Raw genomic sequence first — 16,502 nt, forward strand, 5'->3', positions numbered from 1 at the left:
TCTATTAACGTAATCAATAGGTGTAATTTATTACGCACCTTCCAATGGAGCACAGAAGCTGAAGGCATTGCCACTGGTGTTCTCGGGGCAACTACACATGGGGACATGATTGATAACAGTGCACAAAGCGTTTGCAGCACATGCGCCAGGGCACGGATCTTTGCACTTGTTTCGTAGACAAGCTTTTTCACGGGGACAATCTGGATTAAGCACACATTCAGGTCTACAACCGGAATATGGGTTTCCTTGATATTCTAATGAGCATGTACAAACACCATCATCACATTGAGCATTTGGACCACAAGGAGATGGATTACACTTGTCTACTGGTACTGGATCAGAAGCTGTAATGTTAGATATGAGTTTGACTAAAATTGTTCATGGTATAATATAGATTGAATATTATTTATGTAATAAAATGCATGTGAATGTAATGGTCATAGGATACAGCTAAATCAAGTTTAACAGTAAAAACATTTCATGCAAGTTAATAATTACAAGAGAAATTATGTTTATAATTTACTCTGAAATCACTAATTGCATTTTATAATTGATTTTGCAAAAATGTAATAACTAAGTTGTATTATGTCCTTGTGATTTATTAGATAGTCTTTGGTATAATGACCAGAATATTAGATGTCTCATGATGGTGAATTTATATTCTGCGAGATTAGGATGCTTACGAGTTGGGGGAAGGAGGTTGCAGTTTGTAAATGGATCTCCAGTGTAACCTTCAGGGCACGTGCACATCGGAGTATGCATGATAACGGCACATTGAGCTCCAAAACCACACGATCCAGGACAAGGGTCTCTACATTTTTCATTTATACAGGCTTCGTTACTCTGGCACTCGGGATTTATAGTGCATTCGGGTCTACAGTTTGGTGGCTGTCCTATGTAATCATTCAAACAAGTGCAAGCTGGTGTTCCCCCGACATTCCGACATTGAGCGAAGCCGCCACACGGTGATGGAACACACGGATCTGACTCTATAGATGTTGCCGGTTCACGAGCTGTGGAATAGTATGACCGTGAATAATTTACATAGGTAACGGGTTGCCATTCAATTCCCAGCTTTTGATGTTTCCAAAAAGTGAAATAAATGATAGCATCATTAGATTGGCTAATTTTTAGGTACATACCAATCATATTATTTTATACATTATTTTCACATTGTGGATGCATTGAAAGCTTGAATTGTACATACGTAAATTATTTTTGTACAAAATATCCCTTACGTGGAATTGGTGTGCATCTGGTGAAAGGATCTCCGCTATGTCCTGGCAAACAACTACAAATTGGACTGTGATTTACTACCACACAGTTGGTTTTCAGACCACACGGAGCAGGGCATGGGTTTACACATTTCTGATTTATGCATGCTAGTTGGGAGGAACATTCTGAGCTGGAAACACACTCTGGCCGACAACCTGGCGGGCTGCCAACATATGTAGGAAGACAAGAGCATATTGCTTGATCATTAAGCTCTTTGCACTGGCTGTTAGGTCCACATGGTGATGGGTTGCAAGGGTTTCGTTTCTCTGGCTCTTCAGCTAAGTAAGAAATATGTTCATGGAGGTAATACTCATGGTAGTAATATCGGCTAAAAAAATAATCGAAGCGAGGAAAATCTGAACTTACAAAATTGGACGAGGGTACAAAATGCAAAGGGATTGCCAGTGTATCCTGAGCGACAGTTGCACGACGGCAAGTGGTTAACAGCTGAACATTCTGCGTTTTGACCACAAGTGCCTGGACATGGATCCTTGCATTTGGATTGAATACAAGCTTGATAAGATGGACAGTCAGAATTGATTACACATTCGGGTCTACATCCTTCGTAAGGGTTTCCTTGGTAGTCGGGTAAGCAGGAGCAAGATCCAGCACCATTAGATTCTTTGCAAATCGCGTTTGAGCCACACGGTGAAGGTGAACAGGGGGAGTGTACATCGTCAGGAATTGGACTAACTAAAACATGGGAAAACAAAACAACAATTTTATAATATTTAGTAATATAATGATTTACTGAATAATTCTCTGAAATTTTCTCTTACTTTGAGCTGGGAAACATTGAACAAATGGATTTCCCGTGTAGTAATTAGAGCATACGCAATTTGGTGTGTGACTAACGACGTAACATTCCGCATTTGCACCGCACATTCCAGGGCATGGGTCTTTACATTTTTGATTGAAACATGCTTGATGACTGGGGCATTCATTATTGCTAACACATTCGGGTTTACAATTTGGAGGGGCGCCTGTATACTGCGGTAGACAAGAGCATGAAGGTGATTCGTTGTTGACTTGGCATTGTGAATAGGGGCCACATGGCGAAGGTTGGCACGGATTTATCGGCACAGGTTCCGTCATTTCTGAGGAAAATATTGACGAATATGATTGAAACTATTTAATCAATCTATGTATACTCCAGGAATACTACTATACTAATTTCTTACGTATGACAGTGCATCTGATAAACGGATCACCAGTGAAACGTTCGGGACATGAGCAAATTGGGTTGTGATTGATTACTGCACATATCGCTTGTAGGCCACAAGTTCCAGGACATGGATCTCTACATTTTTGGTTTGTACAAGCTTCATTTCGTGTACAGTCAGAACTAACTATGCATTCAGGTCGACAAGATGGTGGGCTGCCTATGTATTCGGGCGCGCATGAACATACAGCTTGTCCATTCACTTCACGACAAATGCTGTTAGGGCCACATGGGGATGGATTGCATGGTCTTGGGTTAACAGGAGCTACATATTTAGATAATAATAAGGATTATTCTTTCGTTGTAACGTTTCTTGGTTTTCGCGTATGTTTAACTTTTGATGGTTATATACCTTTTACTGTTTGGCATAAGATTAATGCATTTCCACTTGTGCCTACTGGACAACTACACATTGGGGTATGGTTGATGACATTACATAGGGCATTTTGTCCACAGGTACCAGGGCACGGGTCTATACACTTATTGCGCACACATGCTTTGTTGAAGGGGCAGTCTGTATTTAGGACACACTCTGGTCGACACCCAGTGTATGGGTCACCTTTGAATTCAGGTTCGCAAGTACAAATTCCATTGTTACATATGGCATTAGAACCGCATGGTGATGGATTACATTGGTCTATGTCGACATTTTCTGTAACTGTATAACATACGTTATTCAAATATGAATTCAATACGGAATTACAGGTTTTGTACTCAGTACTATGTGGTAGAAATATTTTTATACTTGGTGTGAAATGACAACTGCTGAATGGATCCCCGGTGTAACCTTCATTACAAGTACATACTGGTATGTGATTGAACACACTACAAATGGCGTTCAATCCACATGACCCTGCACATGGGTCACGGCATTTCTCATTTATACAAGCTCTGTTACTTGAGCAATCAGGGTGAATTGTGCATTCAGGTCTACAATTGGGGGGACTACCAAGATATTCAGCCAAACAAGAGCATGATGGTGTTCCACCAATATTTTGGCATTGCGAGTGTGGTCCACATGGTGAAGGGAAGCATGGGTCTTTATAATCTTCAACAACGGGCTGAATTGGAGCTGAAAGCCAAGTTTTAAGATTTTCGATTACCTCAACTACTGGAAGCTAAACGGTAAAAATAGTATATTGTGTTACACGTGCAGAAAGTGGGCAATTTTCATCGAGTATAAAGTTTGCACCATGAGCCATAGACGAGTGCCGCGTTGTCACGAATACAACTGCAAAGTCGGCGACACAAGCCGAAAGCGAGTGTAGCAATTGCACAAGTACCCGTTTGAACATTGCACTCGCCTACAGTTCACGCTAAGAACTTTGCACTCTTTGGAAATTACATACTTATCACTCGGGATGCAGCATGAGCCAAGGCAAGTGCTGCAATCAGACGAGTATAACGCCAATCCGCATGTGTAACGGACGGTATTTTTTGTAATACTTGTAAAGGAAAGTTTAATTTTAGAAGCACTGAAGGTGTCACTGACGAAGCGTGAAATTACGGTTAGGTAATTTATGTTTAATGACACAGTGCATAAAGACGAGTTCTTTTTCCGCAATAATCGGAAATCGGGCACTTTACATATCGTCCGCAAGTTTCGGAAATCGAACTTTTCAAGCAGGTGCTCTAAACAAATATCTTCCCATATCTAGTAATAGATAGGATGGATAGCTGAACATGATATTGTATGTTACTTAAATTATGACATAGTTATTCTTACGTGGAATCCCGAAACATCGTGTGAATGGATCACCAGTCAATCCATGTTTGCAAATGCATATGGGGCTGTGATTTATAACATTACAGATTGTGTTCACTCCACATGGAGTGGGGCAGGGGTTGGTGCATTTTTGGCCAATACACGATAGAGTTGGGGAACAGTCTGAGCTTACGACACACTCCGGTCTACAATTGGGTGGACTGCCTATATAAGTTGGTAGACAAGTGCACACTGCTTGACCGTTAATTTCCCGACACTGACTATTAGAACCACAAGGTGAAGGTTCGCACGGGTTGCTCGCATCGGCTACAACTGCTAATAAACAAATTTTGCATTTATTATTTATGTTTAAAAATCAACTCTACAGGCATAACTGATTTCTTACTTGGTTCTAAAATTGGGTGGCAGTAACGGAACGGATCGCCAGTATATCTTTCGAAACAAGTACATGTTGGCATATGATTTATGACATGGCATTCAGAATTTTGGCCGCAGGTTCCTGGGCAAGGATCTTTGCATTTTAGCCCAGTGCAGGCTAAGTTTGATGAGCAATCCGAATTTACGACGCATTCTGGCCTGCATCCTTCGTAAGGATTTCCAATGTATTCTGCCACGCACGTGCAGGAGCCAGCATTTTCTCTTACTCTGCATTCTGCATTTGCTCCGCAAGGGGATGGTGTACAAGGAGTTGGGGATTCATTAAATGGTATATCAACTAAAAAGGAGTAAACTTGATGTGAATAAAAGCTGACGTTTATAAACTCGATTACGAATTAGTTGACCAAGGTATGAGAAAACATCTTACTTTGTTGTACACATTGTGTGAATGGATCCCCGGTGTGTCCAATGGAGCAAACGCACATTGGCGTATGACTGACGACATGACAATCGGCATTATATCCGCAAGAACCAGGACATGGATCTTGGCACTTTTGATTTATGCATGCCTTTTGACTTGGACATTCGCTATTACTAATACATTCTGGTCTGCATTGAGGTGGTATACCAATAAATTCTGGTAAGCACGAACAAGATGGCGAATCATTGAGGACTTGGCACTGCGCATTGAGGCCGCAAGGTGATGGTTGACATGGATCTACATACGCCACTGGTTCCACAGCTTGAAAATGTAAAAACATTTTTACAAGTAATGTCGATAGGTTCATGTTTCATACACTTGAAACCATACCTTTCGTAATATATGGTAGATTTTGTAATACTTGAAAAACATATTGTGGCAAAATATGAACGGTAATTGAAACATATGGTTTTATGTTCGGAAAAGTTCAGAAAGTATCCTTACGTATTGGTGAACATTGAACGAACGGGTCTCCCGTCAAAGTGCTTGGGCAGCTGCAAATTGGGTTATGGTTGACAACTTTGCAGCCTGCGCGTATTCCGCAAGTTCCTAGACAAGGATCACTGCATTTCTGATTGCTACATGCCTCGCTTTGAGCACAATCTGAGTTGACAACGCATTCGGGCCTACAAGTTGGTGGGGAACCTATATACCCAATGATACAAGAGCATATTGCATGTCCATTACTCTGTCGGCACTGACTGTTTGGTCCACACGGGGATGGATTGCATGGATCGGTAAAGGCAGGTGCTGTAATTATTACGATATTGTAATGCAACATTTTTATAGACACAGTCAATTTATGACAAGCCACGTAATCCTTTATTACGTGCTATATGCATACCCTGTTGAATATTGCATGAAATAAATGCATTTCCGGTCATTCCTGAAGGACAACTGCACATCGGAACGTGGTTATATACGTTGCATATGGCATTGTATCCACAAGTTCCTGGACAAGGGTCTACGCATTTATTGCGAGTACATGCTCTGTTCGGTGGACAGTCTGTGTTGAGAACACATTCTGGTCGGCAACCTGAGTATGGGTCACCTCGATATTCAGGTAAACATGTACAAATTCCATCATTACACTGAGCATTTGGCCCACACGGAGAAGGATTACATGGATCAGAGACATCAGGCTCAGGTTCTGTAATCACGTTTGATTATAAACTCGGCGAAGAAGATATATAGGTCGCATCGGGGACAAATAATATGCAATCTTACGTGACGGTTTCAGGAAACAGTTACTGAATGGATCGCCAGTGTATCCTTCAAGACAGGTGCATATCGGGACGTGATTAGTTACGTGGCATTGTGAAAGTACACCGCAAGATCCAGGGCAAGGATCTCTACATTTTTCCCGCATACATGCTCGGTTACTGGGACATTCCTGATTGATCGAGCATTCGGGCCTACAGTTTGGAGGGATTCCCATGTAACCAGTAACACAAGAACACGAAGGGAGTCCTCCTATGTTTCGACATTCTGCATACTGGCCGCAGGGTGATGGAATACATGGATCTCTTTGAATTATTTCGTCTTGACCTGGAGACGTCACTGTAATTTAACCAAAGCATTATTTTCCCGCTGGATATGAACTTCGGTTAATAGTGCGTGTCTGGTTGTTAATAATGAGCCTGATTCTCACATGGTACTGAGAAGCACATGGTGAATGGATCACCGGTGAATCCTTGTCTACAGCTGCATAATGGAGCATGGTTTATTACTCTGCATTCAGAATTCACACCACATGGCGTCGGGCATGGATTTTTGCATTTCTGTTCTATACATGCTTTGTCAAAAGTGCACTCAGAACTAACAACACATTCTGGTCTGCATGTCGGTGGGCTACCAGTGTACGTCGGAAGACAGGAACAAACAGCTTGATCGTTTATTATCCTACACTGACTATTTGGACCACAGCGAGCTTCACTGCACGGATCAATTTTGTCTACTGGAATATCTGTAACGAAAGTGTCGTGAATAATGAAATAGAATCCAAGCCCATTGATATTTCACCCGTTTAAAATCACTATGCTTCACATTTAGGGCGTGACATGACGAGTCACCACACTTTTGACTGCGTTCGTTTTTTACTTGGCTGTTTTATTTGATCTTTCAGTACGTGTTGCAATACACCTCCATGATTTCTTCTGTATTTTTAACGTAAAGGATTTGACAGTCAGATTTTTGCTATGAAATCGAAAATAAAAACTGGAAAGAAATCTAATAAGATTTTTCGAGAATTGTAATCTTCGAGACAAATTGAGTTCAAAAATTTACTAAAATCATGAAATATCTTGTGAATAGTGAAAGATGAAAAAATAAGCCGAATCAAAAATGGACAAAATGAGGGACTGTATACAAGAAGCCCCTTTGTAGTAATTCCAATATGAGATATATGATGATGGCAACTTACTGACTGGTTGTTGTAATGTACAGTATTGATAAGGATCTCCCGTATAAGATGTGTAACAAGAGCATGTCGGTACATGGGTAACTACACGACACTCTGCGTTTGTACCACAAGTTCCCGGACATGGGTCGATGCATTTAGACCTGATACAAGCCAGATTCGACGGGCAATCTGAATTTCGAACGCATTCCGGCCTACAACCTTCATACGGATTTCCAATATATTCTGGCAAACAGGAACATGATCCTGCTTGGTTACGTTCAGTACAAATAGCGTTAGATCCACATGGAGACGGTAAACAAGGTGTTGGTCTTTGATCGACGACGTCATCGACTGTAAAAATTATTTTGTATGTGATCAACGTTTATAGTTCATTTTGGAAGTTTCAGATAGTCAGAATGTGGTCTTCCAGTTATTATATAACTGAAATTGAGTGTATTACTGAACTGATATATTTTGTTAAATTCATACGATTTAGTTACGTATCAAAAACTCATTTCACCTCACAACTTTTTTCTATAATGCAAGATTTTTTCTATATTGATTGACATATCTTACTTGGTTTGATAAAGCATTGTGTAAATGGATCTCCCGTATGCCCAATGCTACAGAAGCACATTGGTGTATGGCTGACTGTACGACATTCTGCGTTATTGCCACATGAACCTGGGCATGGATCTTTGCATTTCTGGTTATTACATGCTTCATGACTGGGGCACTCGCTGTTACTAATACATTCGGGTCTACAGTTTGGTGGGGAGCCAATAAATTCGGGTAAACAAGAACACGATGGTGAATCATTCGAAACTTGGCATACCGCATTTGGGCCACAAGGAGACGGCTGGCATGGGTTTACAAATACAGCTGGAATTTCAGCTGGAAGTAATAATGTCATTTAGAATTGGTAAGGTTTATAGTTTGGCGTGAATATTATTTCAGTAATACAACGGGTCTTACGGATCGGTGCACATCGCACAAATGGATCACCGGTATATCTCACAGGACAGTGACATATTGGATTATGGTTGACAACTTCGCATAGAGCTCCATAACCGCATGTACCAATGCAAGGGTTTCTACATTTTTGATTATTGCAGGCTTCATTTTGTGGACAGTCAGAACTAACAAGACATTCCGGTCGGCATGACGGCGGGCTTCCTATGTAACCAGGGACGCAGGTGCACACTGATTGACCATTGTTACTTCGACATTGACTATTAGGACCGCAGGGTGAAGGATTACATGGCGATGAAACTGCAGGAGCTACAGAAAGTTATGAATGTATAAATAAACAGCCTATTTCATTGAAACATGAAAGTTTGGAGCTATTAATGACACTACCTCGGATTGGTGTACATAGAACGAAAGCGTTGCCTTCAAATCCTTGTGGACAGCTACACATAGGAATGTGATTTATTACACTACACAGAGCATTATTTGCACAGGTGCCTGGACAAGGATCGTAGCATTTGTTCCTAGAACAAGCTCTATTGCGAGGGCAGTCAATATTAAGAACACATTCTGGACGACACCCCGCATATGGATCTCCTTGATATTCGGGTAAGCAAGAACAAATGCCGTTGTCACATTGAGCATTGGGGCCGCAAGGAGATGGATTACATGGATCCGATTCTTGTGGTTCGGTTTCTGAAAAGAAATGTTCGTCTTGACATAAGTATAAAAAATCTTTTAGGTCAAGTTTTTTTCCATCTTAATTTATTTGTAATGTATGAAGTTCACTTACGCTGAACTGGTTTTAAATTACACTGAGTGAATGGATCTCCAGTAAAACCTTCTAAACATTGGCACATTGGTGTATGATTGACAACCATGCATTGTGCATTGAAACCGCATGATCCTGGACATGGATCTCTACATTTTTCTCGGATGCAAGCCAAATTACTGGGGCATTCTGCATTTATTGTACATTCAGGTCTACAATTTGGTGGACTGCCAACATAGTTTGCCAAACAAGTACATGCAGGAGCGTCACCAACAGCACGACACTCAGCATTTGCGCCACATGGTGATGGAATACAAGGGTCCCTCATTACAGGTGGTTGGGGTGGATTGACTGTAAGAGTTATAGTTTTATAGAACATGTGACCTAACATGTAAACTGACTATCAGTAAAGTATGTCGTACTGTCTTCAAGTTGATTCCATGTGAACCGGATCAGCAAGGAGAGGGATTTTGCTATTTCATAATGCACATTGCCCTGACTTTGCCTGATAATAGGTTTTTAAATTGAGTAACTTGCAGAACGTTGTCCGAATATTATTTAAGAAATACACACTTGAATAGAAAGTTCATACTGTACTGTTTTTAATCGAAAAAGCATCAAGTCCGTACATGTTCTTGAGATATTTGAAAAGTGAGTAACGTTACTGGATAAAAAATATTTACCTGATGTTACCAACCACCAGATACAAATCTGGAAATTTAATGGCCTTTTGACGTGAAATTTTGAAGACACATACACCTAAATATTTTTGAAGCGAATAGCACGCACAAATGCATCAAAATTGTAACTAAATATAGTTTTCTTTCATCTGCAGTCTCAATAACACATCGTTAAGTTCTTACTCGTACCAGAGTTGAGAGCTACCTCCTAATGAAATAAATGTTCGAAAACAGAACAACAAAACTTAAAAAGATATAAATCCCTGCCTTGACTGATCCGCTACAGATGTAATTTCCGTGTAGTAAATGTTCAACAGTGTAAAGGTCAACGCGCACTATGCCGAAGCGAAGCGAAGCGGATGGAAGAAGAACGAAGTCGTCGGAAGATACTGGAACCGAAACGAAGCAATCAGAAGGTATCGGATGCAAAACGAAGTTACCGGAATTTATCGTAAATGTAATGAAGGTTTTATAAACGATCGGAATTGTAGTATTTCAATAATCTCGATCATTTATAAGGCCGCCATTCCATTTGCGACAAATGCCGGTAACTTTGTTCCGTTTCCGATACCTTCCAATTGCTTCGTTTCGTTTCCGATATCTTTCAACGGCTTCTATCTTGTACCGTCCGCTTCGCTTCATTTCACTTCGTTTCGCTTCGGCGTAGCGTGCGTTGCTTTTAATTGTCTGCAAATAAATTGTGGGGTCCAAAAAAAAACCATTGTACTCCATTTTACATTGAAAACGAGTGAGCGATACCATTGTTGTGGTATTAGAGAGTACTTTCCGAAAATACCACTATTGAATGAGAAAATCAGTATCAGCCCAGGAGAAACCTGCCAGAAGAATTGCTTTCGAATGTACTTTTACGAGAAAGCAAACATTGATGTACATTTTTCTTGAAATCAAACCGAGTGGATTAAAACGGTTTTTCCTCTGGACCCCTCAATTGAATTTGCATACAGCGATCTCGTACCGTACCTTCGGTTATAGGATAACATTGTGAAAATGGATCCCCTGAATATCCATTTTTGCAGAAGCAAATTGGACTGTGGTTTACAACTTTGCATTGAGTATTCCTGCCACAAGGATCTGGACACGGATCTATGCATCGCTGGTTGACACAAGTGCGTGTTGAAGAACATTCTGAGCTAACTACACATTCAGGACGACACAGTGGAGGACTGCCTTTATAATTTGCAAGACACGAACATACTGCTTGATCGTTATTTACACGACACTCGCTGTTTGGTCCACAAGGGGATGGACTACATGGATCTCGGATACCTTCTTCAAATACTGTGAAAATTTTGTTTTAATATTATTTAATTTCAAGCATTATTCCAGAAATATCGCACGAGAAATCTCACCTATCGGCGTTAAAACATTGCAATAACGGAACGGATCACCAGTGTAACCTTCGATACAGGTGCAAGTTGGCGCGTGACTTATAACTTGGCAAAGTGCATTTTGACCGCAAGAACCTGGGCAAGGATCTTGACATTTGGATCTAATGCAAGCAAGATTAGATGGGCAATCGGAATTCGTGACACACTCAGGCCTACATCCTTCGTACGGGTTACCAATATACTCAGGTAGGCATGAACATGATCCAGCCCCACCGAGTTCCTTGCATATTGCATTAGCACCACAGGGCGTAGGCCTGCATGGCGCTGGTCTCTCCTCAATAGCAACTATAGAAAAATCAATCATCTCAATTTATCAATAGTTTTTAGGGAAAACAGTTAACAGGGATGTGTTCCAGGTTATCTGTGTACGAAATATTGGTGCATTTCGAATACACAAGGCTTTCGATTATAAAATGCAAAGTATGTACGTAAGCAATATCAAACGCACTTAAATCAAACATTGTGAGATTGTTAGAGATACATTACTGGATACTTTAAATGAAATAAGACTGCTTACGTTGAACCACAGAACACTGCGTAAATGGATCTCCTGTGTAACCTGAGTTACAAGTACACATTGGCGTGTGACTGAAGACATGACATTCGGCATTTGCTCCACATGACCCTGGACATGGATCCTTGCATTTCTGATGAATACATGCCTCGGCACTGGGACATTCACTGTTACTGATACATTCGGGTCGGCAATTGGGTGGAGAACCGGTGAATTCGGGCAAACAAGAGCAAGAAGGTGTTTGGTTTATGATTTGGCACTGAGCATTTGGTCCACAGGGTGACGGCTGGCATAGGTTTACCGGCTCTTGTTGAATTTCAGCTGGTTTCAGAAGGAATAAATCATATATACAAGCTTTCGACAGTTTGTGGGGATATATTATTGAGTATAATGTAATCTTACGAATTCGAGTGCATGATAAGAAGGGATCTCCTGTTAGACCTTGAGGACAAGCACATATTGGATTATGACTAATAACTGAGCATTGAGCTTTAAGGCCGCAGGTTCCAGGGCATGGATCTTTACATTTCTGATTAATGCAGGCTTCAGTTTGCGCACAATCAGAACTTATTGTACATTCAGGTCGACAGGTGGGAGGGCTTCCAATGTACCCTTGCACACATTTGCATATTGCTAGTCCGTTCACTTCCTGACAGTGACTATTGGGTCCACATGGTGATGGCAAGCATGGGTTTGTTATAACGTCAGCTACAGAATCAAAGTAGTGTTATTTATGTAACTTTGCAGATACTTTTATGCTTTTTTATGACCTTTTTATTCCATGTGACACATGAATTTAAAAGCTCATTGTTTACAAAGTTTTTTCGTGAACCATCAAATATTTTTTCCTAAAATGATACGTGTTCTTTGGAACAGTAGCGGAATCGTCTTTAAGTAAATACCTTGCAATGGTACACATTGAATGAAAGCATTTCCATTCATTCCTTGTGGACAGCTGCACATGGGTATATGATTTGTGGTTATGCATTGAGCGTTCAGAGCACAAGTACCGACACATGGATCTATACATTTATTACGTAGGCAAGCTTTGTCACGAGAGCAATCATCATTTATGACACACTCGGGACGGCACCCGCTATAAGGATCGCCATGGTATTCCGGTATACAAAAGCATATGCCTTCTTGACATATAGCATTTGACCCACACGGTGATGGATTGCACAAGTCCACTACTACAGGCTCATCGGCTAGAAGAGGTAAGCCATTTTATTGTATTAGCTACAATCGAGTAGACTAAATGTAATGAAATGGAAAAAAGATTATACGAGAATCTGAGAATTGAAAGATATTTTTCGAGTAAAGTTAGTATTGTATTTTCTTTGCGATATTTGAACACAAGATAAAGGCCGTACGCAAATTTTACTTTGTAAAAATCACAGCTATTTAGGTCAAGTTTTTTGGCACGTGAAATTTACTCGTCAGCGCGATATTTATTTTCGACCTTTGACGGTAAGTTATGTAGTGACAAATTTTAAGTACTGTAATCTAGTTTTAACTTGTATGTAAATACTTCTGGCATACGTCAGAAACCTTTTGTAACTATACTTTTTAACATTTAATATTTTTCATTTTCAGAAAGGTCGGATATAATGGACAAAGTTTCTTTCTTGTAATTCATAAATAAAGTAATTCAAAAAAATTTTCTGTGCTTTACATTTGGCCTTGGTAACAACATAAAATGTGAAATACAAAAAAGTGTATGATAAAAACTCCGTTAGACGCAGATGGAGCCGTACAGAAACTGCAGCAAAAACCGTACAGAAACAGACACAGAATCAGTTTTCTGACTGTTTATTTACGGTTTTTGATATATTCTCTGTACGTTTCTATTCGCGCCTACCAGAATTTTCACAAGGGATGTACTCAAACTTTTCTAAACACTATTAAAAAATGTACAAGTTGAAACTAGAGGATGCTATTTTAAATTAAAAAATTGCGTCAACTTAATCTTGTCCGCAATTGATACAAAATAAAATTTGAACAGAAATCTGTAAGAATTTCCATTAAATAAAGTCATGGTTTAGATCTGAAGAAATTACTGTGAGCAGTTAGGATTGGATAAACGAACAAAAATAAAAGAAAACATGACTCATAATTAGGCTTACATGGTGGTCTTTTGGGAACACAGTTTGTAAATGGATCTCCTGTGTACCCATCCAAGCATGTACAAACTGGGGTATGATTTATAACATCACATCTCGCTCCTAACCCACAAGATCCAGGACAGGGATCTCTACATTTTTCTCGGATACATGCCATGTTGCTAGTACATTCCGAATTTATTGTACATTCTGGTCTACAGTTTGGAGGTGTTCCTATGTAAGTCGGTAAACAGGAACAAGATCCTGTTCCGCCGATATCTCGGCATTGAGAATATGGACCACAGGGAGAAGGTAAGCATGGATCTTTTTGCACTTGTGGCTGATTTTCAACTGGCGGACCTGAAATAATTGTGAAGAGTTACGTCAAATTCCACTCATCGGAATCATTAACATCCTTACGTGGTATTGAGAAGCATGATGAAAACGCATCCCCAGTATAGCCTGGTCGACATGTGCATATAGGACTGTGGTTTATAACTTTGCAGTTCGCATTTCTTCCGCAAGGATCTGGGCATGGATCGGTGCATTTCTGATTAATGCAGGCTTTGTTCGTTGAACATTCAGAGCTTACGACACATTCGGGCCTACAAGCTGGCGGCGAACCGCTATATGTTGGTAAACAAGAACAAACTGCTTGCCCATTGATTTCTCGACAAATACTATTCGGCCCGCAAGGTGATGGATTGCATACGTCGGTTCGGTCGGCTTCCACAACTGGGATTAAAAAAAAAATGGCATTTTTAGATAATTTCATTTTGATTTCACACGCTTATTTATGATGATATATTTTCCCATGCGTACTTTTATCTGGTTCTCTGTTACAGTAACGGAATGGATCTCCTGTGAATCCGTCATTACAAGTGCAAGATGGTAAATGATTGATTACACGACACTGTGCATTTTGACCACATGTTCCTGGACATGGGTCTTGACACTTGGAACGAATACACGCCAAGCTTGGTGCGCAGTCTGAATTGATTACACATTCAGGACGGCAACCCTCATAGGGATTTCCAATATAGTCCGTCAAGCAAGAACATGCTCCTGCACCATTTCTTTCTACGCATTTAGCATTGGCACCACATGGGGATGGCGTGCATGGTGACTGAGTTGTAACAGTTTGAACTAAAATAAGAGTTGAAGATTTTAAGTAACCGAATGATCTAATGCACTATGACGTTTCATTGTGACTACTCACTTGGTTGAATGTTGCACTGAGTAAATGGATCGCCTGTGTACCCAATACTGCAAACGCACATCGGTGTATGACTAACCACCTGACATTCAGTGTTGGCACCACAGGATCCGAGACAGGGATTCTGACATTTTTTATTGATACACGCAAGTCGACTAGAACATTCACTGTTACTAATACACTCGGGTTTGCAATTTGGAGGAGATCCAATAAATTCGGGTAAGCAAGAACACGATGGGGAACCATTGATGACTTGACATTGTGCGTTGAGTCCGCAAGGTGATGGTTGGCATGGATTTGTCTCGGTAATGGGGGTTTGCTCTAAAATATTGTATAATTATTGCTAAACACCGTAAACTAAGTAAGACCAATACTGAAGATAAGGGCTCGATATCTTACGTATCGGGGAACATCTGATAAACGGATCCCCCGTTAGTTGTCCAGCACAACTGCAGATAGGATTGTGGTTTATGACTTGACACGTAGCTCCCATTCCACAAGTGCCTGGGCATGGGTCTCTGCATTTTTGGTTTATACAAGCTTCATTCTGAGCACAATCTGTGCTAACGATACACTCAGGTCTGCATGTTGGAGGGCTGCCAATAAATCCAATGACACACGTACATACAGCCAAGTTATTGACTACTCTACATTGACTATTAGGCCCGCATGGTGATGGATTGCAAGGCTGTACAGTTACCGGTTCTATTGAGAAATTCAATGTTTATAATTAAAATCCAATGTTTCCAGGGGATAACGTAAACGCAACAGAAAGATATTATACCTATAACTGGCGTGCATAACACGAATGCATTTCCTGTCATTCGCACTGGACAGCTGCACATGGGAACATGGGAGAAGACTGTGCATTGGGCATTTTGGCCACAAGTACCAGGACAAGGATCTATGCATTTATTATTTCTGCAAGCCTTTTCTAGGGAGCAGTCTGTATTCAAAACACATTCGGGACGACAGCCGACATAAGGATCTCCTTGATATTCTGGTGAACATGTACACACTCCTCTATTACATTGAGCATTTGGACCACACGGAGATGGATTGCAAGGGTCTGATTCATCGGCTACAGCTTCTGTAAACATATAGTTTTGACGAATGCATACATCAGAAGACATCTATAAATCCATAACAAAACTATAAAAGATACGTTTCAAAGAAATTAAAAGACGTTAAGTTATTCAATACGTTCAATTTTATAATTAAGTGACTATGATTACATTTTGATCGTTTTCTTAACTGTATTTGATGCATACAGTATAAAGCTGGACCGAATTATTTTATACCTTTTACTTTTTTAAAACAAAGTGGTCATTACCATTTGCTGATTTGAAAAAATAAA

The 16,502-nt window shown here is 40.3% G+C and overlaps 1 protein-coding gene across 3 annotated transcripts in view; it reads right to left on the reverse strand.

Moving 5' to 3' along the window:
• LOC124178732 overlaps nucleotides 1-16,502 on the reverse strand; it is a 132,964-nt gene that overhangs the window by 24,825 nt on the left and 91,637 nt on the right. For all 3 annotated transcript variants that reach the window (XM_046562302.1, XM_046562301.1, XM_046562303.1), the window contains exons 107-137: nucleotides 15,930-16,235; nucleotides 15,545-15,850; nucleotides 15,149-15,466; nucleotides 14,752-15,075; nucleotides 14,350-14,664; nucleotides 13,954-14,289; nucleotides 12,730-13,035; nucleotides 12,230-12,535; nucleotides 11,831-12,148; nucleotides 11,275-11,598; nucleotides 10,886-11,203; nucleotides 9,246-9,575; nucleotides 8,843-9,148; nucleotides 8,459-8,764; nucleotides 8,060-8,377; nucleotides 7,505-7,834; nucleotides 6,734-7,048; nucleotides 6,310-6,642; nucleotides 5,927-6,232; nucleotides 5,527-5,832; nucleotides 5,029-5,343; nucleotides 4,609-4,938; nucleotides 4,224-4,538; nucleotides 3,243-3,569; nucleotides 2,850-3,155; nucleotides 2,457-2,762; nucleotides 2,055-2,372; nucleotides 1,642-1,968; nucleotides 1,239-1,553; nucleotides 684-1,013; nucleotides 39-344 (exon numbers count right to left, since the gene is read on the reverse strand). In XM_046562302.1, the coding sequence (XP_046418258.1) occupies nucleotides 39-344; nucleotides 684-1,013; nucleotides 1,239-1,553; nucleotides 1,642-1,968; nucleotides 2,055-2,372; nucleotides 2,457-2,762; nucleotides 2,850-3,155; nucleotides 3,243-3,569; nucleotides 4,224-4,538; nucleotides 4,609-4,938; nucleotides 5,029-5,343; nucleotides 5,527-5,832; nucleotides 5,927-6,232; nucleotides 6,310-6,642; nucleotides 6,734-7,048; nucleotides 7,505-7,834; nucleotides 8,060-8,377; nucleotides 8,459-8,764; nucleotides 8,843-9,148; nucleotides 9,246-9,575; nucleotides 10,886-11,203; nucleotides 11,275-11,598; nucleotides 11,831-12,148; nucleotides 12,230-12,535; nucleotides 12,730-13,035; nucleotides 13,954-14,289; nucleotides 14,350-14,664; nucleotides 14,752-15,075; nucleotides 15,149-15,466; nucleotides 15,545-15,850; nucleotides 15,930-16,235 (9,822 nt within the window). The remainder of the gene's footprint in view (nucleotides 1-38; nucleotides 345-683; nucleotides 1,014-1,238; nucleotides 1,554-1,641; nucleotides 1,969-2,054; nucleotides 2,373-2,456; nucleotides 2,763-2,849; nucleotides 3,156-3,242; nucleotides 3,570-4,223; nucleotides 4,539-4,608; nucleotides 4,939-5,028; nucleotides 5,344-5,526; nucleotides 5,833-5,926; nucleotides 6,233-6,309; nucleotides 6,643-6,733; nucleotides 7,049-7,504; nucleotides 7,835-8,059; nucleotides 8,378-8,458; nucleotides 8,765-8,842; nucleotides 9,149-9,245; nucleotides 9,576-10,885; nucleotides 11,204-11,274; nucleotides 11,599-11,830; nucleotides 12,149-12,229; nucleotides 12,536-12,729; nucleotides 13,036-13,953; nucleotides 14,290-14,349; nucleotides 14,665-14,751; nucleotides 15,076-15,148; nucleotides 15,467-15,544; nucleotides 15,851-15,929; nucleotides 16,236-16,502) is intronic.

This window comes from Neodiprion fabricii, chromosome 3 (genome assembly GCF_021155785.1).
Source record: "Neodiprion fabricii isolate iyNeoFabr1 chromosome 3, iyNeoFabr1.1, whole genome shotgun sequence".
NCBI lineage: Eukaryota > Metazoa > Arthropoda > Insecta > Hymenoptera > Diprionidae > Neodiprion > Neodiprion fabricii.